The sequence below is a fragment of the Geotrypetes seraphini genome, chromosome 4 (assembly GCF_902459505.1).
Source record: "Geotrypetes seraphini chromosome 4, aGeoSer1.1, whole genome shotgun sequence".
NCBI lineage: Eukaryota > Metazoa > Chordata > Amphibia > Gymnophiona > Dermophiidae > Geotrypetes > Geotrypetes seraphini.
Window position 1 is genome coordinate 319,831,561 of NC_047087.1, and position 24,295 is coordinate 319,855,855.

Sequence of the window (24,295 nt, forward strand, 5' to 3'; positions counted from 1 at the left end):
AAAGGGTAGAGCTGAAAATTGATAATGATTTTCCAGAACATGAAATCTGAGAAACTTTCTGTGGTCTGGGAAAATAGGGATATGGAAGTAGGCCTCCGTCAGATCTAGAGAGGCTAGAACTCTCCTGGTGTCATTGCTACTATGACAGATCAAACCATCTCCATGTGAAAGCACGGAACTTTGAGCACTTCATTTACATGAGTAAGGTCCAGAATGGGTCTGCAATCAAGCCTTTCTTTGGCACAATAAAGTATATGGAGTATCTCCCTGAGCCCGAGTCTTTGGACGGCACAGGCTCTATGGCCTGAATCTCAAGCAACCTTCTTACAGTGGCTTGTACCTATCTGCCTTTTTTGGGTACCCTGCAGGAGAGTCCACAAACCAATCCGTTAAGAGGCTGGGCAAATTCCAATTTGTAGCCACTCCGAATAATGTCCAGAACCTAACGGTTGAACAAAATCTGAACCCAGGCCTACAGAAATGCTGAGAGTCTGCCCCCAATATGAAGAAGGACCTCCCTTGGCCTGGCATCATTGTGATTTCTTGGTAGATGGAGCAGCACGGGAAGCAGACACTTGGTTATGCCTGGATAAGGAAAACCTCTGCTTGTAGCCCTGGGAGAATCTCTAACGTGGAACTGGAATATTGGTAAGAACACCTGGAGCCACGAAAATTAGAGCGCCCTGAACCTCTAGAAGTTGTGGGTTCACCATGAGATCATCCAGGCCTTTACCAAATAATAACTGCCCCAATCTGGCAAGAGTAGCTTTAGAGGTGGAATCATCCGTCTATTGTCTGATCTAGAGCATTCTACAAGCAGAAATTAAATAAGCTGACGCTTTACCCAGGACACGTATAATATCATATAGAACATCAGCTATATAATCCACACAGATAAAAGGAGCCAAAGTGCACAGTCTGGACAGACAAGCACGTGTGACAAAGGATGTCACCGAGGCAGCTTTGACTCCCAAAGACACTGCCTCGAATAGTCTCCCAAGAACAACATTCTCAGTAGTCCTGCATATCATTGAGCACCACACCGCCTTCGCTCGAGAGGTCCGCTTAGTAACCCATGTAATCAAAGAATCAAATTTAGGCTAACTAAAAAGTTGCTGACACTCCTGTGCCATAGGAAACAGACTCAACATGGCTCATGCTACTTTGATACAACAAAACAACATAAACTTCAAATGGTATTATATTCACAAAATATGAAACTATTGAGAACCATTTGCACAATATCAAAAATGGACATTACTTCTAGATTCCAACTTTTAATTAAATACACTACTTAAATAATTGAATTTAATAATTTAACTGTTGACTTTTAATCACATTACATTAATTAACTTCTAATGGGGACAAGCCTCAGACTTAGGAGAACATGTTTCCCAAAATGGGATTACTTAAAGAGAGAAACACATTACTCTCTTATCTCCTTAAAACATCACCGGCTATTACCCCACCTCCCTATCAATATAGATAAATCAAATATTTAATTCTCTATTTTTTATATTTTTTTAAAAAACTGCATTACATTAATTTTTTAAATAAATAATTCTAAACACTATACCTCCTCTTTTATTAATTTAAATCCTTAAAAACTTATTAAATTTAAACTACAAGTGCTACTTTGAGACACCTTTCAGGAGAATCCCACTGCTCCGAAATCAAGACATTAATGTCTGGATGCCAGGAAAACACAGAGGACTGAATCTTCACTTTATTGTTCATCGCTTTGTAATCCATGAAAAAAGAGATTTTACCAAATACAAATTAAACTTGAAACTACACATGAGGGAGGAGGAGGCAGAAAGAGCTGACTGTGTGTGCCTAAATTCAGCTCATGCAGAACTCCAAAATGAGATCCAGTAAGGCAGCAGACTGAAATAAATACAGAACCGTGGGAACATCCCCAGGTACTAGGGGCAAAATAGGATTCATACTGCCAGCGTATGTTCCCTGGTCCTCTGCAATGGGAGGAGCATCCATAGAAAATAAAGGAACAGTACAATTATCATCATCATCGGTATCCCCTGCAAACAGGTCTCCCAAGTCCCAAACAATGGTAGACTGAGAAGCAGGTGTGCTCTGAGATGCTAAGCCTTGAAGAGGCAAGTCCAACGCACAGAAACTGCGCAGGAGAATGGCTTTCCATATAAAATTCTGAGAAGAAAGCTGTGCCAGGGAGTGAGGAGTCACCCTGTGATGATTCCACCTTGCGTTTCTTATGCTGTGGGTCGTCCATGTCCTTTCGCGTGGAACAGTCACTATTTCCAGGCCCTGAAAACAGAAAAGGCTTCCCCAATGTGCTAGTTGCCCTTTTTGTCAGCTGAGCATGCAGAGGAGAGGTAATGATGGCCGTTCTCACCTCTCTAGTGTGGCATGTAGTGCAAGGACACTCCTAAGATGTGGAATTTGCAGAATCCTGCCATGAATCTGGGGTATAAGAGCTCAAGGACTCCATTCCAGTTTTGAGGGGAAAAAATTAGTTTTGGAAGTGCAAGAAAAAAAAAAGAATGCTAAAAATTCAAGATGGCCACCATCAAGATTTTGGCCAAAATCACTAAAATAACTGACTTACTAAAGTAAAAAAAAAAAAATCAGGGAATATAGGATTTCTCAGGAGGGGAACATGCAGGAGGTCTCATAAACCTGATTTTCAGACCCCCCTGCCCTCCCCCACCAATTAACTGTGATTTGTGCTGGCAATGTGTTGTAACCTGCCTCAGCTCTTTACAGTAGCTGGAAAGGATAAGAATCACTGCCTCATGCTGTAAATTCCTCTTCAATGCTGATCTTCGGACTGCCAGCCAGACATGGCTTCTGACTGTACCCTCACTTCCACCAAATACAAGGGGGGAAGGCGAAAAATGCAGCCAGCACCCTGCAAGACACCACTAAGCCTCCTATAGATACCTAACAGCCTGTGATCAAGCAGGAATGGCCCCGAGCTTTAAAATACTTGTGCAGGCTAGTTAAAAGGTACCACCAGGGATTGGCCCGTCAGCTGCAGACCTCAGCATGGAATGTTGCTACTCTTTGGGTTTTGGCCAAGTACTAGTGACCTGGATTGGCCAAGGTGAGAACAGGTTACTGGGCTTGATGGACCATTGGTCTGACCCAGTAAGGCTATTCTTATGTTCTTAAGCTTCTTCTCTACACAGGCAAAATTGACACTAAAGGTGATAAGCTCCAAGCACTTAAAATAAGAAGAGAGGAGAACAGAAACGCTCCTTCCAGCTCGTATTCAGAAGGGAAAAACTGAAGATGGCAGTAGAGCTCCTGGTGAAGTAGGAGGTTAACAGAAAAAAATCCGGAGTGGATTCCTTCTGCATGTGGCTCGTGGCAATAGGGAGATAACCTACTTGTCCGGAACGACATACCTATTGCACTGGATAGAGGTATATCTAGGGTAGATTTAAACTCCAGATAACATTGTTCCAACTGGACTTCAAGGGGTAATGAGCTAAAAAAAAAAAAAAGAGGGCACGACAAAAGAAAGCTGAATGACGAGTTGATTCTAGGTGGAAACAAACTCCCAGGCATTTGAACTGGGAAACAATAGTGATAGGAATGTTATTTACAATGGGTATAACAGTTGGGGACAGTGACAGTCTTCGATGGATTTATTATTAGGTGGCTCTCAAGCAGCCAGCTTGCAATATTATGCAGATAGATCTGGTTACTGGAATAATTGATGCTTAGGAACTCCACAAAGTCAGTCAGAAAAATATTGTCTGTATAGTAGAAGGCATCTGTTTCATTTACTATTCCTTTCCTAATAATCCCTCACATCAAATTTAGCCTCATAAATCAAATAAATAGCAAGTGCGTGAACAAGGAGGAGTCATTAGATCTGCATCAAACTCATTCAGACTTACCAATTTGTTATAAAATGAAACAAAACCATAGCCTTTTGATTTGCCTGTTGCCATGTCTTTGACCACACGTGCATCCCTGCGAAAAGAAGCACAACTCATTAAGGCTAGGGGCAGAATTTTAGAACAAGAAGATTCTTTAAAAAAATAACAAAAGGAACCACACACACTGTATTGTGAGCTTTTTCCTTTATTTCTGTTTTTTGTATAACTTTTCAGTTAATACTAATACTGTACTATTGCCATTCCTTAACAATCCCTACTGCTCCCTTGACCTGTTAGAAAAAAAAAACAGGACAAAATACATGTAAAACATGCAACCTAATCACTATAGCTTACACGATTCCTAACTAAACACATTATTAAACTTTTGAAGTTTAAAGGAATATATAGTTGCTTCAACTTGATATTCTATATGCTAGGGTCTGCTAAGGATAATATTTTATAAAATTAAGGTCTAACAATTATAGCTATTTTACCATGCAATTTTCTAACTACTACATCTTCTGCCTAGTTACACAAAATATATGAAATATTAAAAGTTGAAAAAGAGGAAAAAATAGGAATTAAAAGGCATACATGGCCTGTTAACAGATTTCTTTTATTTTCTTGGTCAATTCTCTACCATCATTTTGGAGTTGGGGCAGCTGTAAATTTTGAAAAATTGACATTTTCAGAAATTTAAGAAAGGAGAATAAAACTAACAACAATACTAAGCACACCAGTACGAAAAACAACAAAATTTACACAGAAATTGTTCATGTTTTTTAAGTGAGTTAAGATGATTGGAAAATATAGTACTACGCTGAATATAGAAAGATTTAAAATGTCAATGCTAAAATATATATATATATATATATAGTGAAAGAAATATATAAATATAAGAATAAATAGAAGTAAGAAAAAAAATCTACAACTGAATTCCAGTGTGCACAGTTCCTTGCAGTTAGCCTTCAAGATCCTGTCCATTCTTATGAGCAATTCTGCAAAATAACCAGAATGCTATTACTTTTAATGGTGGCTTGGACCCAAGAAGAACTGCAGGTCTCAGGTAAAGCAAATCAATTGTGGGAAAAACAGCACAACCTGCATAGCCATTTGTTTTAACAGTACTACTTACCACACAGAGATAAAAACCAAAAGGAAATATAGCAGAAGATAAGGTTTCAGCATTTTGATTTATAGAAAAACAACTAAACCAAAAACACAAAACACAAAAAGAGTGCGAATAGCTTGGGTTTGTTTTTTTAAGAAAGACAGACAATTGGGAGTGTTCTTGGTTGGAATGTACTCTAGCACAAAGTGGCAATACAAACAGTCTTTCTTGATTCAAAATAGAAAACAAAATTATCTTTAGTACCAAGATCACTTTCAGCACAGATACATGACAGGATTTTATCTAGAAGGATTCTCAGACAGTAAAAGGTTTTTCAAGTCCATACAACTACAATCCATGCAGAAAAATGTGAGCACTATACATGCGGCAATGAGTACAACATTCTTCAACCAAAACACTCAGGTGAAGATTCTCTAATATTTGTGGTAAAATCTGAAGAGCTGCTGTCGCAGTCGCTATTGTAACGATTTTAAAAAGATGAGTCACAAACATATGCATGCAAATCAGGTTCACGGAGGGTGGCTAAATTTGTATGGGATGAGTCGCTGGTGATGGCAATTGGCACATGCACAGAATACACCAACAAGTTAAAAAAAAGAACACCCCAAAATGAAAATCGGCAGAATGGATGCCTACTCTCCACCGCCATCTAACACCCCCCTCCCCCTACACCAGCAGCAGGACAGATGCTCACTCATGCCACTGGCATAAAGCAACACCTCCCATAAGGCAGAAGAAAGGATAACCACTCCTCCCGCTGACACACACCACCATCCCCTACCTTCTTCTGGAAGGCCTGCCGGAGGGATGCCTATGCCCTCCGGCTGGAAGACCCGCCTCTTCAAAATGGTAGGCCTTCCCCTTCTTGGTGCATCCTGGGATGTGAAGGGGAGGGGGCCTAAGGCTCTGATTGGCTCAGGCACTTAAGGCCCCTCCTATGGGAGAGGTCTTAGACACCTGGGCCAATCAGAGCCTTAGGCCCCTCCCTGGTATATCCCAGTATGCACCAGGAAGGGGAAGACCCACCATTTTGAAGAGGAAGGCCTGCTGGCAGGTGGGAGTAGTCATTCCTCCAGCCGGCCTTCTGAAGAAATTAGGGGGAGGGGGAACAGGGCAGTGGGAGGAAGTGGGCATCCCTCCCGCTGCCAGGGAGGATGAGGGTTGCTTGACAGTGGGAGGGAGTGGGAATCCCTTCCGCTTTTGGGGGGAGAAGGGGTTTGCAAAGGAGGGAGGGAGTGGGCATCCCTCTCACTGCTGGAGGAGTGTATGATGGCAGTGGTAGGAGGGAGTGGGCATCCATCCTGCCGATCTTCAATTTGAGGTATTTTTTTAAATTAATATTATTTGTGGGGGCGGGGGATATGAGCTGTCAAACTTTACTTTCCTGTCAACGCCTGAGTCAATTAGCGCTCAGGCACTAAGGAAGTAAGGCTACAACAGCTCACACCCTGCTGGAAAATTTGCCCACAAATGTACTACAATGAGATTAGGAAATCACCCAGCAATGATAAGAGAATTGCCCGGAGTGCTCATTTTAATATTAATGACCTCATTGTATTACATTTGCATGACAGAGTTGTAGACTGCTAGAAAGCTAAGAAAAGACCGTGGTGAACCATTTTGATAATTAGCTGCTAAAATACATGCATGCTAAACTGGCTGGAACAAGTTTAGTTAAAATCGTTAGGGGCAAGATAAGTTTTGAGAATCTTCCCCTCAGTGTTTTTCATTTGACTTTATACCACTGATCCAGATCTAATTAGGGCTTTATTCCTTGATATGTTTAGATGAGGATTAAATTGATATGTTTAGATGAGGATTAAATTAGGCCCAGTCAATTCTATCTTTGACCAGTCAAATAATATTTGCTAGAACACAGCAGATGGATTCTGATACAGCCCAGTAAAAAAAAAAAAAAATAGCTGAAATGGCATTTCTCTTTTGAGTTATATTGACATTAATCATTTCTTTAAGCTATCAGGATTATGAAAAAGATCATTAATAAAAATGAATGAAGCTAATTATTTTAATCTTATTCACTTGGTTGTTTCTTATAAAATCCCAGTAGGTGTGTAACTTAACTTTTCCAATTGGAGTGGTAGAGAACGTGAAAATTTATCTTTCTACTACCTTTATGACATATGCAAGATCATGTACACATGACCCCTACATTGCTGATCACTGCTTTGTTGGGGCATGGGCGACCTCAGTTTTTATAACAGGAAACAGTCATTGACTATCAACTGAAAAATCAAAGTTATCTGCACTGGAAGAAAATATATGGTCACAAACTAGCAATTTTGTTTAATAGAACATGAACATATATAGTCATTGCTTCTCTGCACAAAAAAATTCAGTGTACAAAATTCATCAATACCGCTCAAAACTGGAAATCTACACTTTCAAGTTTATATCTAGCAAAACAACAAAATAATTAAAGAGGAATCTTATAATAAACACAGGTTAAAACACTACTTTCAGCAATGTATGAGCATGAGACTTGTTAGAACAGAAACCATGTGTTTATTTCAAAGCACAGAACAGTATCAAATCTGTGGTAGTTAAGAGTGATATTTTGGGTATACAGAAGTTGAACTGGTAATATGTCTACAGAACACTTTACATGATACTTACGAGATTTTACCAAAAGGAGCAAATGCTGACTTTATGTCTTCTGTTGTGATTTCTGGACTTAAATCTCCAACGAACACATGGAAATGATCTAAAAAACATATTAAGAGGATACCATTGGAAATGTTTTGTTACTGCTTAAGAGTACCTACAAGTGGAAGATGAAATAGTTAACACAGCTTAAGAAAACAAGGCTTCATCTGAAACTAAAGAATGTGCATTAGTTAAGAACATAAGAATAACCATACTGGGTCAGACCAATGGTCCATCTATGCTAGTATCCCATCTTAACAGTGGCCAATCCAGGTCACAAATACCTAGCAAAAACCCAAACAGCAACATTCCTTGCTACTGATCCAGGGCAAGCAGTGGTTTCCCCCATGGCACTAACACTTAAGTAGCTCTCAAAGACTTTCACTTACCTCTTTGTTGCAGAGAGGTAATTTATTACTCTTTGGACCTGTCTTGACAGGAGATGAGAAACTATCTGGCTATACATATGTGTCTGAGACAAGAAGCAGGCTAAGCGAAATCTGAAAGGGCAGACCTTCCAGACTCATATGTCTTTCTACTAGAAAGAAAATTATTGAGGTAAGAACCTAATCTTCCCATCTATTATAATAGGCATACAAATCTGTGGCATACCAGTGGGAGATAACAAAGAAGTCCCCTCAGTCTAGGGCGGGGCAGATGAATCTGTGATAGCACTGATGATCTAAAAGCAGCGTCCAGTTGTGTCGCTATATCCACCCTACAAAATTTTGTATACGTATGGAGGGTGGACCACAAAGCCACCTTACAAATCTCCCAGGACTCCGTCTATGAAGCAGCCTCACTCCTCACAGTAGGTGTGCTCTTTTTTTAAATTTTATTTTTATTCATTATCATATTATTCACAAGTAATACAACTTGTTAAAGCAATACAGAGTCATAATCCATCATGTAAATAAAAAAAAAAAAAGACAAAACAAGAAATATTCACATTCCTATCGGAAACAAAACCAATTCTTAATGGTTATAACTCCCTCATAGACCTCAATTTAGAGGAACGATCTACATTACAGGGAGATATTCAAAGTAAAATTACAAATTATAAAATAAGAACACGCTTAATACATCTACCCCCCCCCCCCTCCCCTGGATTTTAATTTTTAGAGCTAGACACTCCACCTCTGATTAACCCCTTAAGGTCCAAAAAGGATCTTAGATGATCAGGTGCATAAAAAACATATTTTAAACACATATACTTAATTATGCACTTACAAGGATAAGCTAAAGTAAAAGTAGCCCCCAACTTCTTTGTATCTTTTCGCATTGCTAAAAATAGCTTATGCCTTTCTTATGTTGGTTTTTGTAATATCGTGGTGTAGCCATATGCGTTGGCCACAGAAAAGCATACCTATTTTCTTAATGAATAACCTCATGATTGAATTGATGTAGCTCTGTCCTTCACATCCATGAAATAATTTTCCCAAAACTGCTGTTACATTTTGGAAGTCAATATCAACTGGTAAATTTCCAGAAACTGGTAATTCTTCTGAGCTATTTCTTTTTGGTGTTGGTAAGAAATTAGCCTTATTTATAGGTGGTAATTGATCTGGTGGAAAGACATGTTCTCCACCAGAGTATGTGTGTTCTTAAAAAAATCGGTGGTTCTTAAAGAAATAGCCAAACAAATCCATCTTGAAATGGAAGGATTAGAAGTTAGCCTCCAACGACGACTAAGAGTCATTAGAACAGAGAGACTATCTGAGAAACAAAATTCATTCATCTCGAGATAACAGAAAACTCTCCATCATCCAGCAATGACAAAACTTTATCACTTTTCTTCGAACCTGTGGAATGGACCGTGAATTGCTGGACTTCCCGACTTATGTCGAAGGCCAAAACCAACTATGGTAGAAAAGAAGGTACCATGTGCAGCGAGACCCCAGCCTCCATAAATCTGAGGAAAGACACTCTGCAGGACAAGCCTGCAGTTCCGAAACCCTTCTTGCTGAGGCTGATAATTGTATTATGCAGGATATATATGAGAGGCCCCATAACCAATATGTATTAGATACAATTTTAGTTAAGACCTTATAAGACATTAATATTATATTAACCTAAGAACCTAATTTTTCCTCAAAACAGGTTCAAAGAAGAATGACCAAGATATGAACTCATTTCATATGAGGAAAGACTAAAGAGGTTAGGGCACTTCAGCTGGACATAGTTGCCTTCAGGTGCCATTCTGCAAGGATCTGCTCTGGAAATTGCTAAGTGCCTTTTGATTTTATTCTTAAATATCTTAACTGACTGGAAATAGATTTTGCTACATGAAATTTTTTTTTTCTCTTGATTTAAGCACTAACTTTAACATTTAAACCATCTGGAGGCTCAAAGCTTGCCCCATCTGTCTTCAACTTGCTAGTATCAAAGAGGAGCTCTGCAAACTTAAGCAGGAATTGGAGGCTATTAAAGCAGCTACAATCACCCCACACAAATATACCAATTTACCACCACTGCCCCAAAGAATAAAACAACATAGGAATAAATGGATCACGGTCGGGTAGACTGCGGCATGCGACACAGAAACATCCACCTTCACAATTGTTGCCCCTAAAGAATTCCTTTGCTCCATTAGAGCATTGTGATGCTCAGGATAAAAGAACTGAGGAGGAATCAGAACCAGTGAAGATAACATGTGAAGTTAAGCACCCCCAAAGCAAATATAAAAAAGCTCAAGATAAAAGAACTGAGAAGGAACAAAAACCAGCTCAAACCGGGAAAGTATTGCTGCTAGGGGATTCCATTATCAAAGGGATTAACCTTGGAACACAGGACAAGGAACTCAAAATAGTGAAATGCCTTTTGGGATCCTCAGCTACCAGGAATGCCAGACACTGAATGTAATTAGGGAAGAAGCTAATAATTTGAACCCTGATATTATTATCCACCTCGGAACAAATGACCTAGCCAACAATAACCGACTTGCAGTACAGAAAGCTTTTCGGGAGCTTGGGGAGTGGATAAAACCTTTTGTAAAGATTGTAGTTTTTCAGAAGTACTGCCTACTTATGGAAAGGGAGAGGAAAGAGTACAAAATACTGAGAACTTCAATAGGTGGCTCAAAGCCTGGTGTCATCAAGAAGGTTTTAGGTACATAGGAGGATGGAATACATGGAAAAACAAGAGACTGCATTGTAATGATGGGCTGCACCTTACCATAGCAGGAAAAAGAATCCTGGCTGAGAAATTAAGGTAATATGTTTCTAGGCATTTAAACTAGAAGGTGGAGGTGGCGTATGTATGGCCACTCCCAGCAAAACACAAGATTTGATGATAATAAAGAAAGCAATGAAAAGAACAATATTAGCAATTCACTTCCTAGCGATGCAACAAGAAATTAAATTAAAAAACAATACAAAAAATGAGATTGTTGAGGAATAGTAGTTGGAAAGCAATGACCCCAAACGCCCGCATTCTAAGCAACAAAGTTCATGATCTGAAAGCCCTGATGTTAGAGGCAGACCTGAATATTGTTGCTATCACAGAGACCTGGTTCACCGACTCCCATGGATGGGATAGAAACATACCAGGATATAATCTTTTTAGAAAGGACAGAGATGGTCAAAGAGGCAGAGGAGTAGCTCTCTATGTAAAGATTGATATCCAAGCGACTGAAATGCAGGGAAGCTAAGGAGAGGAAGACGCGATATGGAGCACTTTGAAAAGACAAGATGAAACTTCTATTTATGTGGGTGCAATCTACAGACCTCCGACTCAATTGCAACAAATTGATAAAGATCTAATTGCGGATATCCAAAAGTTCAGAAAGAAAGAGGAGGTGCTGGTGTTGGGTGACTTCAATTTGCCAGATGCAGACTGGAATGCTCCGTCTGCAGAATCAGAAAGAAGTAGGGAGACTTGGATGCCTTTCAAGAAGCTCTGCTCAGACAAATGGTGACGGAACCCATGAGGGAAAAAACGATACTACATCTGGTCCTCACAAATGGGGACAGTATCTCTAATGTTGAAGTGGTTACCCACCTGGGAAATAGCAATCAAACGGTTTAGATACAGGATGGACGCTAGATGTGCTGTATTTAGATTTTATCAAAGTCAGTGTTCCACACAGACGTCTAATAAATAAATTGATTACCCTCGGGATGAGTCCCAAAATGACAGGCTATGTCAAGAACTAGTTGAGTGGAAGGCGACAGAGGGTAGTGATCAATGGAGATCACTCTGAGGAAAGGGATGTTACCAGTGGTGTGCCTCAAGGTTCTGTTCTTGGGCCTGCTCTAACATTTTTATAAACGATATTGCTGAAGGATTGTCAGGTAAGATTTGCTTCTTTGCAGATGATACCAAAATCTGTAAAAGAGTAGACACCCAGGATGGTGTGAATAACATGAAGAAAGACCTGGCGAAGCTTGAAGAATGGTCTGAAATTTGGCAGCTAAAATTTAATGATAAGAAATGCAAGGTCATGCATTTGAGCTGCAAAAACCTGAGGGAACAGTACAGATTAGGGAGTGAAGAGCTTAACTGCACAACGGAAGAGCAGGACTTGGGTGTGATTGTATGTGATGATCTTAAGGTGGACAAACAGGTTGTATCAATAATCTTAATTACCCTATCCAACCTACCATAAAGATACTAGGTGTAACTTTGGATCAGTGCCTAACCATGAGAAACCAGGTGGACTTCTTGATCAGAAAGGGATTTTTCACTCTCTGGAAACTCAGATCCATTAAAGCTTATTTCGATACTGCGGCATTCAGAACTCTAGTCCAATCCCTCGTACAGAGTCTACTTGACTACTGCAACATCGCCTATTTAGCAATTTCCCAAAAGAACATGCAACGTTTACAATTGATGCAAAATGCAGCGGTCAAACTGATCTTTGGGCTGAGGAAGTTTGACCACATGACACCCTACTACCGGCAGCTGCATTGGCTGCCAATGGAGGCACGCGTAAAGTTTAAATTTGCCTGCTTCTGCTTCAAAGCACTACACGGACTTGCCCCTAAATATATAACTGACCTTTTCATCTTCTCAGCCAACAGACACAAGAGAAGCTCACATTCCAACTTTGTTTCCCCCCCAATGAGAGGTTGTAAACTGAAAAAACACCATGAACATCTTCTCTCGCACCAAGCAGCATCATGGGGTAAAGACCTAGAACAATTGCTTTCGCCCACTACTTATGAGGAATTTAGGAAACGTCTGAAAACACACCTGTTCCTAAAGTATCTAGACAACTGATCCTCTCTTCTCTCTCCCCTCTATAGTGATTAACTTGTTCTATTGATCACTCTCTCCTCAAAAATGGATTTCCTGTCCTATTAACTCTCTTTCTTCCTCCCCTCTTAAAGTCAATCAATTTGTACCTTTGCTTAATCTTTGTAAACCGCATAGAACTTCACGGTATTGCAGTATATAAGCTGTTATTATTATTATTATTATTATTATTATTAAAAGGTAACAGCGAAAGCTAGAAGGATGCTAGGTTGCATAGGGAGAGGTATGGCTAGTAGAAAAAAGGAGGATATAAAACTTTGGTGAGACCTCATTTAAAATACTGTGTGCAATTCTGGAGGTCGCACCTTCAAAAAGATAAAAAAGGATGGAGTGGGTCCAGAGGAAGGCTACTAAAATGGTGTGTGGTCTTCTTCATAAGGCATATGGAGACAGACTGAAAGATCTTAATCTGTATACTTTGGAGGAAAGCGGGAGAGGGGAGATATGATAGAGACATTTAAATACCTACGTAATGTGAATACGCATGAGTCGAGTCTCTTTAATTTGAAAGGAAACTGCAATTAGAGGGCATAGGATGAAGTTAAGAGGTGATAAGCTCCGGAGGAAATACTTTTTTTACAGAAAGGGTGGTAGATGCATGGAACACTCTCCCAGAAGAGGTGGTGGAGACAGAGACTGTGTCTGAATTCAAAAGGGCCTGGGATAGTCACGTGGGATCTCTCGGAGAGAGAAAGAGATAATGGTTACTGTGGATGGGCAGACTAGATGGGCCATTTGGCCTTTATCTGCCATCATGTTTTTATGTTTCTATGATATAACAGCTAAAGTGGAGGGTGGCCACAGAAAACTCCAAGAGACAAGTTAACGTAATCATGTACTTCTAATGAGAATAACTAATGAGCAGACTGGATGGCGGCGAAGAGAGCATGCTGGGCATGATTAAGAACGGGATCACGAGTAGATCGGAAGAAGTCATAATGCCACTTTATAGAGCAATGGTCAGACTACACTTAGAATACTGTGTCCAACACTGGTCTCCTTACCTCAAGAAGGACATAACTCTGTTGGAGAAGGTGAAAAGGCGAGCCACGAAACTAGTCAAAGGAATGAAAAATTTGAGCTACGAAGAACGCCTCAGGAAACTGGGACTGTTCACACTCAAGAGGAGAAGACTGAGAGGCAATTTGATAGAGACTTTTAAAATATTAAAATGATTTTATAAAATAGACCAAGAAGCAGCATTACTAACATTTTCAGATGTGACACGGACAAGAGATCACAGCCTGAAACTGGGTGGCAGCAGGTTCAGGATAAATGCCAGGAAGTTTTGTTTCTCACAACGAGTGGTGGGCGCTTGGAATTCTCTTCCTGAGGATGTTGTGGCGGAGACTACTCTTCGGGGTTTCAAGCACAAGTTGGATATACACCTTCTTGCAAATCATATTGAGGGATACGGTAATTTCAGGTTTTCATAATAGAGAACCTAAATGGGCCGCCGCATGAGCAGATCGCCGGACTTGATGGACCTCGGTCTGATCCGGTGAAGGCATTTCTTATGTTCTTATTTCCTAGATTTCAAAAGTACGAACTTTAGTAAAATGGGAGCATACCTGAAGAAAGAGCTGTTAGGATGGGACGACATAAGGAAAGTGGAAAAACAGTGGTCTAAGTTGAAAGGAGCAATAAAAATGGCTACTGACCTTTATGTGAGGAAAATAAATAAAAACAAGAGAAAAAGGAAACCAAAATGGTTTTCTAAACTTGTTGTGGAGAAGATAAAGGCAAAAGAGCTGGCGTTCATGAAATAAAAATACCCACGAGGAGTAGAGAAAGGACTACCCGGTGAAACTGAAAGAAGCCGAGAGAGATACATCTGGTGAAAGCACAAGCGGAAGAGCAAATGGCTAGGAATGTAAAAAAGGGAGACAAAAAATTTTTCTGATATTAGTGAAAGGAAGAAGAAGAAAAATGGAATTACGAGACTAAAAGATGACATGTATCGATATGTGGTGAGTGATGAGGAAAAAGCAAACATGTTAAACAAATACTTCTGTTCTGTGCTCATGGAAGAAGATGGAGAAGGACCAAGATTGTATGACAAAGTTACACATGAGAATGGAGTAGATACCGTGTCGTTCACGGAAGAAAGTGTTTATGAAAAATTGAAGGTGGACAAAGCGATGGGACAGGATGGGATCCATTCCAGGATATTAAGGGAGCTCAGAGAGGTTCTGGCGGGTCCTATTAAAGATTTGTTCAACAAATCTTTGGAGACGGGAGTGGTTCCTGGGGATTGGAGAAGAGCAGATGTGGTCCCTATTAACAAAAGTGGTCGCAAAGATGAAGCGGGTAACTACAGGTCGGTAAGTCTCACTTTGGGTATTGGAAAAATAATAAAAGCATTGCTGAAAGAAAGGATAGTGAAATTCCTATAATCAAATGAGTTACAAGATTTGAGGCAACATGGTTTTACAAAAGATAAATCATGCCAAATGAATCCGATTGAATTCTTGATTGGGTGATTGGAGAATTGAATCAAAGGCATATGCTAGACGTGATTTACTTAGATTTCAGCAACGCGTTTGACACAGTTCCTCATAGAAGGCTCTTGAACAAACTTGACAGGCTGAAGTTAGGAACCAAAGTGGTATACTGGATTAGAAACTGGTTGACAGACAGACGCCAGAGGGTGGTAGTTAATGGAATTCGCTCGGAGGAGGGATAGGTGAGTAGTGGAGTCCCTCAGGGATCGGTGCTGGGGCCAATTTTGTTCAATATGTTTGTGAGCGACATTGCCGAAGGGTTAGAAGGAAAAGTTGCATTTATGCGGATGATACATTACATTACATTACTGATTTCTATTCCGCCTCAACCTTGCAGTTCTGGGCAGATTACAAAAGAGACATCTGGACATTTCCAGGATGATTACAAAGAGACTTCTGAACTTTTTCAGAAGAGTTACAAGAAGAAGAACATTTCCAGAGGAGTTACAAGAAGAATGGTGTAGTATAGTTTAGGGAATGGGATACGGCAAGGAGGATAGGGCTATTCCAGTGGATATACAATTCGGGATGCTGTACAGATAGGATATAGTGCAGTTTCAGTATATATGCAGTTAGGGAAGCAGTTGACAAGCTTGGGCTTTGAGGGGAAGGGTAACTGGTGAAGAAGGGAGGATGGGGGAGTCACACGGAGGGGAATCTAGGTTGGAGTTATGACATCTGTATAAATTTTTTGAATAGATGGGTTTTGATTTCTTTGCGAAAAGATTTGAAATCGCTTGTTGTCATCAGCAGGTTGGAGATGGCATGGTCCAATTTCGCTTCTTGCGTCGCTAGCAGACTGTCAAACATCTTCTTACGCTGGGTGCCTTTGAGTGGGGGGTAGGTAAATGGAGTCTTAGATCTTCTTTGTCTAGCGGCGAGATTTTGGTTCAGGCGGTTGTTTAGGTAATTGGGGGCTGAGCCATTTATTGCTTTGAATAATAGACAGTATAATTTGAATTGGATTCGTGCTTGTATTGGTAACCAGTGTGAGTCTAGGTAGGCAGTGATGACGTGGTCAAATTTTCTTAGCGAGTAGATCAGCCTGAGTGCAGTGTTTTGGATTGTCTGTAATTGTTTTATCATTGTTGCAGGGTAAGGCAGGTAGAGGATGTTGTAGTAGTCCAGTAGACCTAGTACTAGGGATTGGACTATAAGCCTATATTGCTCTTTGTCGAAGAATTTTCTGATTTTGTGAAAATTGTGCATGGCTAGAAATACTCTCTGGGTGGTCTTGTTGATATGGGCTTGCATTGTGCAGCATCTGTCTATTGTTACTCCCAGGAGTTTAAGGGTGGGTTGTATATGGTATTTGGTGGAGTTAATTTCTAGTTCTGTGGTGGAGGAGTTCTTATACTTTTCGAGGAGTAGAAATTTTGTTTTGTCCGTGTTCAGTTTCAGTTTGTGGTCTGTCATCCATTTTTCCACTGCTTGTAGGGTTTTTTTCCAATTTTTCTGTAGAAGTGGGGTCAGGAGAATCGAAGGGTAGAAGTATGGTGATATCATCAGTGTAGCTGAAAGAGGTTACATTTAGGTTGTCTAGGGTGGAACCCAGAGAGGATAAAAAGAGGTAGAAGAGAGTAGGTGAGAGTGGTGATCCTTGAGGTACCCCGCAGGGGTTGGACCATGGATCTAATTTAAGATTGTTTGATTTAACTCTATAAGATCTGGTTTTAAGGAATCCTTGGAATCAGTTATATACCCTGCCTGAAATCCCTATGGCTTCTAGTGTCTGTAGTAGAATGGTGTGGTCAACCAGATCGAATGCTGCGGATAGATCAAGTTGAATTATCAGCATCCTTCTGCCTTTGCTGAGGTGCTGTCGGGCTGTGTCTAGTAGGGTTACTAGTAGGGTCTCCTTGCTGTAGTTGGATCTGAGCCCCGATTGAGAGGGGTGGAGAAGATTGTGGTCTTCCAGGTAATTTGTGAGGTATTGGGCAACAAGTCCTTCTATAATTTTGACATATATTGCTATTGAGGCGATGGGTCTATAGTTAGCGGGGTTATCTATTAGGCCTTTGTGATCCTTCACAATTGGAGTGATTATGATTTCTCCAAGGTGCTGCGGGAATTGACCTTCAATGAGAGTAATCTGGATCAATTGCATGAGGCTGGCCCTAAATTTGGGGGTGGCGTTAGTTATCAGATATGAGGGGCAGTGGTTCAGGTCGCATGAGACTTGACTGTATTTTTTGTAGAGTCGATTCATATCTGTCCAGTTTACTGCAGGAAATTCGGTCCAGATCCTGTCTGCTGCAATGGCTTCTCCTATTGGGGGATTTGTTGTTATCTCGACTAGGTGGGGTCGTGTGTTATTGAAGATAGTCCTGATTGTTGTGATCTTGTTTTTGAAGTGGTCTGCGAGTTGGGTGGCTGTTGGTGGGTGCTTTCCTTGAGCTGCTAGGTAAGGTTTGGTGTCGGTGAGGTTTTTTACTAGGTTGAAAAGTTTTTTTGAGTCTATAGACCCCTGTGCCTACCAGCTTGGAGAAGTAATATTTTCTTTTTTCCTTGAGCTTGGTCTTGTATTGTTTGATAAGACTTCTCCATGCTATTTTGGATTGATGTTGGTTATTTTTTTTCCAGTTTCTTTCCGTTTCCGTTTCCAAGATTTGTAACAGAGTAGACACCGAGGAGGGAGTGGAAAACATGAAAAAGGATCTGCAAAAGTTAGAAGAATGGGTCTAATATCTGGCAACTAAAATTCAATGCAAAGAAGTGTAGAGTAATGCATTTGGGGATTAGAAATCAGGAGGAGGCATATGTGCTGGGAGGTGAGAGGCTGATATGCACGGATAGGGAGAGGGACCTTGGGATGATAGTGTCTGAAGATCTAAAGGTGAAGAAACAGTGTGACAAGGCAGTGGCTAGGCTATATAGAGAGAGGCGTGACCAGTAGAAGAAAGAAGGTGCCCTTGTACAGGTCGATGGAGAGGCCCCACTTGGAGAATTGTGTTCAATTTTGGAGACTGTATCTGGTGAAGGACATAAAAAAACTTGAAGCGGTCCAGAGGAATGTTCACCCCCCCCCTTCTACACTTTAAATATTCACTTGCTATCTAGTTTTAAGGTAAGGTTTATATCATGATTATGGGAACCCTAATCATGAAATAAATCTTACCCTAACATGAAGGCCCTGATTTGCTGAGACTCCTGAAGGAGTCAGGGCCTTCCAGATTCACAGGCCGCAATTGTCCTGCGCACACTTGTCACTGCGCACCATTGTCGGTGCACAATTGTCCTGCGCTCATTTGTCGGTGTACCTACTGACAAAGGTAGGTAGAAACAAAGCTGAAAATTCATCGATGATCACAGAGGAACTAAGGATGGAAATTTGTGTGAAGGCCACTGAACACCGAAAGAAATTTAAAGGAAGTCCAATATTTCTTTTCCCTTCAACTTTTTTTCTTTGTTTCAAAAGAAAAGTAGAAAACAGATAGAAGAATGTAAAAATACTTGAAATGGGAAAACAACTCAACAGAGTAACAAGATATATCTTCTTCACTCCACGGAAAACAAAAAAATGATGGCCTTGCAAGCTGGCATCAGGCAGGAAGGCACTCACATATGCACGGTGCGGGCAGTCTAAAAGCTTTCAAAAGCTTAAAGTGATTCTACATTTTTTACTGTCTGTACCGGGCTCCATGGATGACATCACCCCACATGTGAAAATATACTGCCTGCTTGCCTCAGAATATAACAAATATCATAATTGATTGAAAATAGAATATGAATGATAAAACAAAAAAACAAATACTTGATAACTGAAAAACCAGTATTATGTCCAACAATAAAGCAGTTACATTACATATTTATGAATTGCTAATATACCCCAAAAGGAGTTCAATGCGTTCTCCAACTTAAGAAGAAGCTGGTCATAACCAGGAACTACAAATCTTACATTAAAATCGTAACATAAAAACAGAGACCTGATTGTGTATTAGAGTAAATTAAATATCTAGCAGACAAATAGATCTTCAAACCTTTACAAAATCATCAGTTGGTATGAATGAGATCTTGCAAACAAATAGGTCTTCAGGCCTTTTATGACAATGATAACCCCCCAATCAAGGAGGTTAAACGAAAAAAACTATATGATGGCCTCCTAGCCTCTCAAGCAGCCAAACTAGACAACCAAATCGCCAATCTACCGACAGCATCCCCAGACTACAAAACATTTAGAAAAGAAATAAAGACCATACACTCTTCAAGAAATTCCTGAAAAAGAAATAACACTGCAAGTTTCAAATCCCACCTCTAACTAAAGTCCCCAACCCAAAACAACTAGCTATACTCATTTCTTACTTTCCTTGAAAATGACCAGATATCTTTTTGTAATATCTTTTGTAATGCATCTTCGATAATTCTTTTGTAATCCGCCTTGAACCGCAAGGTAATGGCGGAATAGAAATCCCTAATGTAATGTAATGTAGTGATATTGAGCACCCCCGACATCATGGAATGTTTGATAGGATGTTTTATCAACAGCAAAACTCTCGTAAATCAAATAACTAAAGATTATAAAGAGATGGGATTATCCTCCCCAAAGCAATGGTAAGCAACAATTGCATCAAGTGTACTATTACAGAGTTGGTCTTGAAGGCAGACTCAGAAAGGTATCTATATATATATAAAATCGGAGGTATGTATGTGTGTATGTATGTGTGTGTGTATGTGCCGCGATCACGCAAAAACGGCTTGACTGATTTGAACGAAACTTGGTATGCAGATCCCTCACTACCTGGGGTGATATGTTCTGGGGGTCTCGCGGCCCACCTGCACACGTGGGCGGAGCTACAAACAGAAAATCATATTTCACCCATTCATGTCAATGGAAAAAATGTAAAAAGCTGCCATTCTCACAGTAATTCCAACTATAAAACACTTTCTATGACACTATATCCACTAGGGACATCGTTTCTATTCTACCACGAACACCATACATATAGAGTTTGTATGTTATAACTGTGTTTGTAACATTACATTAGTAATCACATATGCTGAACTAGGAACACAGGTTCCATTCTGAACCGGGAAAAAACTGCATGGAGTTTCTTTTCAACCTGAGTTTCCATATATTGAGTTGTTTAAATCAATACTGAAACTTTTGTTCGTATTAATTTTGTTGTATATTCTCCAAGTACAATATATTTGCTCACTGATGTATCTTTAACTGGTTGCGAGAAAGGGCCATTCTTGCTGCTAAAAATGAAGATGTCCATGGAATAAACAATCAAATACTTGCCATGTTACCAGGCGCAGTCACTGAATACAAGTCTATTGATACAATAGTAGATGCTGATGAGGTCATCAATTTCCCAACAGAATTCCTAAACTCACTTGATCCAGCTGGATTACCACCACATCGTCTTTTACTTAAAGTGGGATCTCCAGTTATTTTACTTCGCAACCTTGACCCACCAAAACTTTGCAATTGGAAAGGCTTTGTGTAAAGAGGTTACTAGCCAATGTAATTGAAGCAACTATCTTAACCGGAAAGGGACAAGGTGAAACCGTATTTATCCCGCGGATACCACTTATTCCAACAGATCTTCCTTTTCAGTTTAAGAGATTGCAAATTCCAGTGAGACTTGCATTCTCTATCACAATCAACAAATCACAGGGACAGACTATTACATACTGTGGAGTGGATTTAAGATCCCCCTGTTTTTCCCATGGATATGTTGCTTGCTCAAGGGTGGGTTCACCCAAGAATTTATATGTTCTTGCTCCTGGAGGTGAAACTAAAAATGTTGCTTATAATCAAGTTTTGTGTTAGTTGTATTGTATTCATTTTGTCAAATATTTCACATTATAATTTGAATATTGTACTTTTTATAAAACTGTAAAAAAATAATTTCATTCACCACTATAAAGTATCTTTATTTGAATCCATTTACAGTGTTATTGCTATAATTAAATACCCGTGCAACGCCGGGGCATCAGCTAGTTAAAAATATTCAAGCAGTTTTTGCATAGGGCAAGAGAATCTAAGCCCTTGTTCTCATAACAGTCAGCAAACCTCTTCCACTTAAAATGTATGACTTCTTAATGGAATCTTTTCTGAAAGCATGCAGAATCTGGGAGACACTTTCATGCAGTTGGAGGAATGTAAAATTACATTACATTACCATTTGTATTCCGCTAAAACCCTTATGAGTTCACGGCAGATCACAATAAATTCAACTACTGGAAACAGACCCAGTTAAACATATTCTTTAAAATACAATAAACACAAATCATAAAAAAGATTTAAGTGTAAGTGACCTAATTGTTTTGGGGAAGGAAATTAAGGTAAAACTGCTTTGAGAACATAAGAATATCATTACTGGGTCAAACCAATGGTCCATCAAGCCCAGTAGCCTGTTCTCACGGTGTGAGGAGTAGTGGCTTGTGGCCAGTAGGGGGCAATGTCTATGGGACGGTAATGGAATGGACGTCGAGACATGATAGTACAGTATCTTCTGGAGTTTTTCTACAAAAATGCCTGCTTTTCGTATGATTCTGGGTAACTCTAGTCAGATACAAGCATATGTGTTAGTTAAGGCCACGCCCAATAGAAGTGTACGAAAAAGTTGGTGAATAAAATCTGAATATGGATGTAGCCAAGACCAGAAAAACACACTACAGATTAATATTAAGGAAAAGCATAATAATATTCTTTTTATGTACAGTAAAACCTTGGATTGTAAGTAACATGGTTTGCAAGTGTTTTGCAAGACAAGCAAAACATTTGATTAACTTTTAACTTGATATACAAGTAATGTCTTGCAATACAAGTACTTACAGTATACACCTATCACATCTGAGACGATGGTTCTTCTCTCTCTGACGCTGCAAGAGTGTAGTGACTGTTCTAAATGAGCGAGGTCTTGCAATACAAGTATGTAGTATTTTGTATTAAAGTTTTGGGGTTGTGGAACGAATCGTCTGAGTTTCCATTATTTCCTACTAGTGTTTAAGCCCGTTACATTAATGGTGCTAGAATATATGCCTGTCTGTCTTTCTTTTTTTATGTCTCTCTCCCTGCTCCTGTCTCTTTCTTCCTTTCTTTCTGTCTCTCTCCCTCCTGCTATTTTTCTCTCTCTCCCTGGCCTCCTTTGTCTGTCTGTATTTCTTTCTGTCTCTCTCCCCCCCCCCCCCCACTTTCCTTTGCAGAAGTAGTAGCGGTATTTCCCTTCCCCTCCAGATCCCTGCTGAAGCAGTAGCAGCATTTTCCCCCACCCCCCCATTCCCTTCTCTTACAGTGAGCTGTCCTGCTCCGTTCGGCTCCTCCCTTCTCTTAACGCGATCTGGCCTGCTCCGTTCGGCCCCTCCCCCTTCCCTTCCCACGGGCTGGCCTGCTGCGGCTGAAGGTTTTTTTTCAAGTTTCAAAGTACCGGCGGCTCCTCTCATGATCCCCGTGGTGGCTGATCCTCCTGTAAAGAGCAGCCTGCGATGGTGGCCGGCTTTAGCGAACCTCGCAGGCCGCTCTCCAACTCGGTAGCACGTTCCCTCTGACGCGATCCCGTGCGTCAGAGGGAACGTGCTACCGAGGCTAGAGAGCGGCCTGCGAGGTTCGCTAAAGTCGGCCACCATCGCAGGCTGCTCTTTAGAGGAGGATCAGCGGCGAGTTAGGGCGGGAGGTGTGTTCCCTGCTGAGGACGCGGGCAGGGAGAGAGCTTGCCTGGCTTCCATGGTGAGTGAGGGCAGGAGGAGGGGAGTGGCCAGAATGTTCCCTGCTGCCGGATTGGCGGCCACAGATCACACATCACAGCGGCAGGGAACACGAAATCCTAAGTGCACATGTGCGCTTAGTCTTTTATTATATAGGATGGGGAAATTTGCTTTGATATACGAGTGCTTTGGATTACAAGCATGCTTCTGGAACGAATTATGCTCGCAAACCAAGGTTTTACTGTACTTTGCTATTAAGCTAGATCATAGAGGAAATCAGGATATACATGAACTCCATCTCTGTTTTTCTATGTCTTCTACTTGGCTTTACTCCATTTTGTGTTCAGCCTATATCCCTAGTCTTTGTTCAGGTTTTTCCCGCTTTTAGTCTCGTGGTTTTAATTGATACCAGATGTGCCTTAGGCTGGTTAGGAAGAGCATATTAGATTACGTATCCCAAACTGAGATATAACATGCATTAAATATGAATGACATATAATGTGTGAAACTATGAATGTTTGGGTCCCCCGAATGTGTGATATGTGGTGGTGTGAATGATTTGTAAAAGAAGGGGTACTTAAAGTGAAATGGTTTATATAAGGAACACTAAGAAAAAATCCTGAACACAGCATCTGGAAATGTTTAAGTTAGAATCAGAGACCTGTAGCAGTCTCTAGCATAGAAAGGGGGGCACATGAAGCCCACTCTTAGAAAGGCTGTGTGAGTATCAGTGTAATTTGAAACTGTCAGTTGTTCAAAGCAGGAAGAGGGAGTACCCCTCCTCCAGGATAAGGCTGAGAACATTTCAGCAGCTTGCCCGATACATAGACAAACTGTCTGAAATAAGTTTTAAGAAGGACAAAAAGAATATTGAATAAGTTATAAAATGTTAATGTATATTCAAGGATGAATGTAAACAAACAAATATGATTTCTGGAACTTTATTCCATGTTAAAAAGAAGGTCTTTGTCTATAATTAAGTACAGCCTCTGTTAGTGGATTGGCGACGGCCAATGATGTCAAACTGGACTGAAGGTATATATTGGGGAGCTTCGAAATATCAGGTTGAGATCGTTATCAGAAGGCCAGCATTTTGGCAACTATAATGACCTCCCGCTAACGCAACTAGCCTTTTGAGGTCCATGATGGAAAAATAAAAGCAATAAATAATTATTTTGGTAAACCTTGCGTTATGCGTCATTTCCATGTTTTTATTA

The 24,295-nt window shown here is 40.3% G+C and overlaps 1 protein-coding gene across 7 annotated transcripts in view; it reads right to left on the minus strand.

The window, feature by feature from the left end:
• TIAL1 (TIA1 cytotoxic granule associated RNA binding protein like 1) overlaps positions 1-24,295 on the minus strand; it is a 539,174-nt gene that overhangs the window by 293,020 nt on the left and 221,859 nt on the right. For all 7 annotated transcript variants that reach the window (XR_004539125.1, XR_004539126.1, XM_033940857.1 and 4 more), the window contains exons 5-6: positions 7,636-7,723; positions 3,888-3,963 (exon numbers count right to left, since the gene is read on the minus strand). Coding sequence is in view for 5 of the 7 variants with exons in the window: in XM_033940857.1 (XP_033796748.1) it covers positions 3,888-3,963; positions 7,636-7,723 (164 nt within the window). In the remaining 2 variants the exon portion in view is untranslated. The remainder of the gene's footprint in view (positions 1-3,887; positions 3,964-7,635; positions 7,724-24,295) is intronic.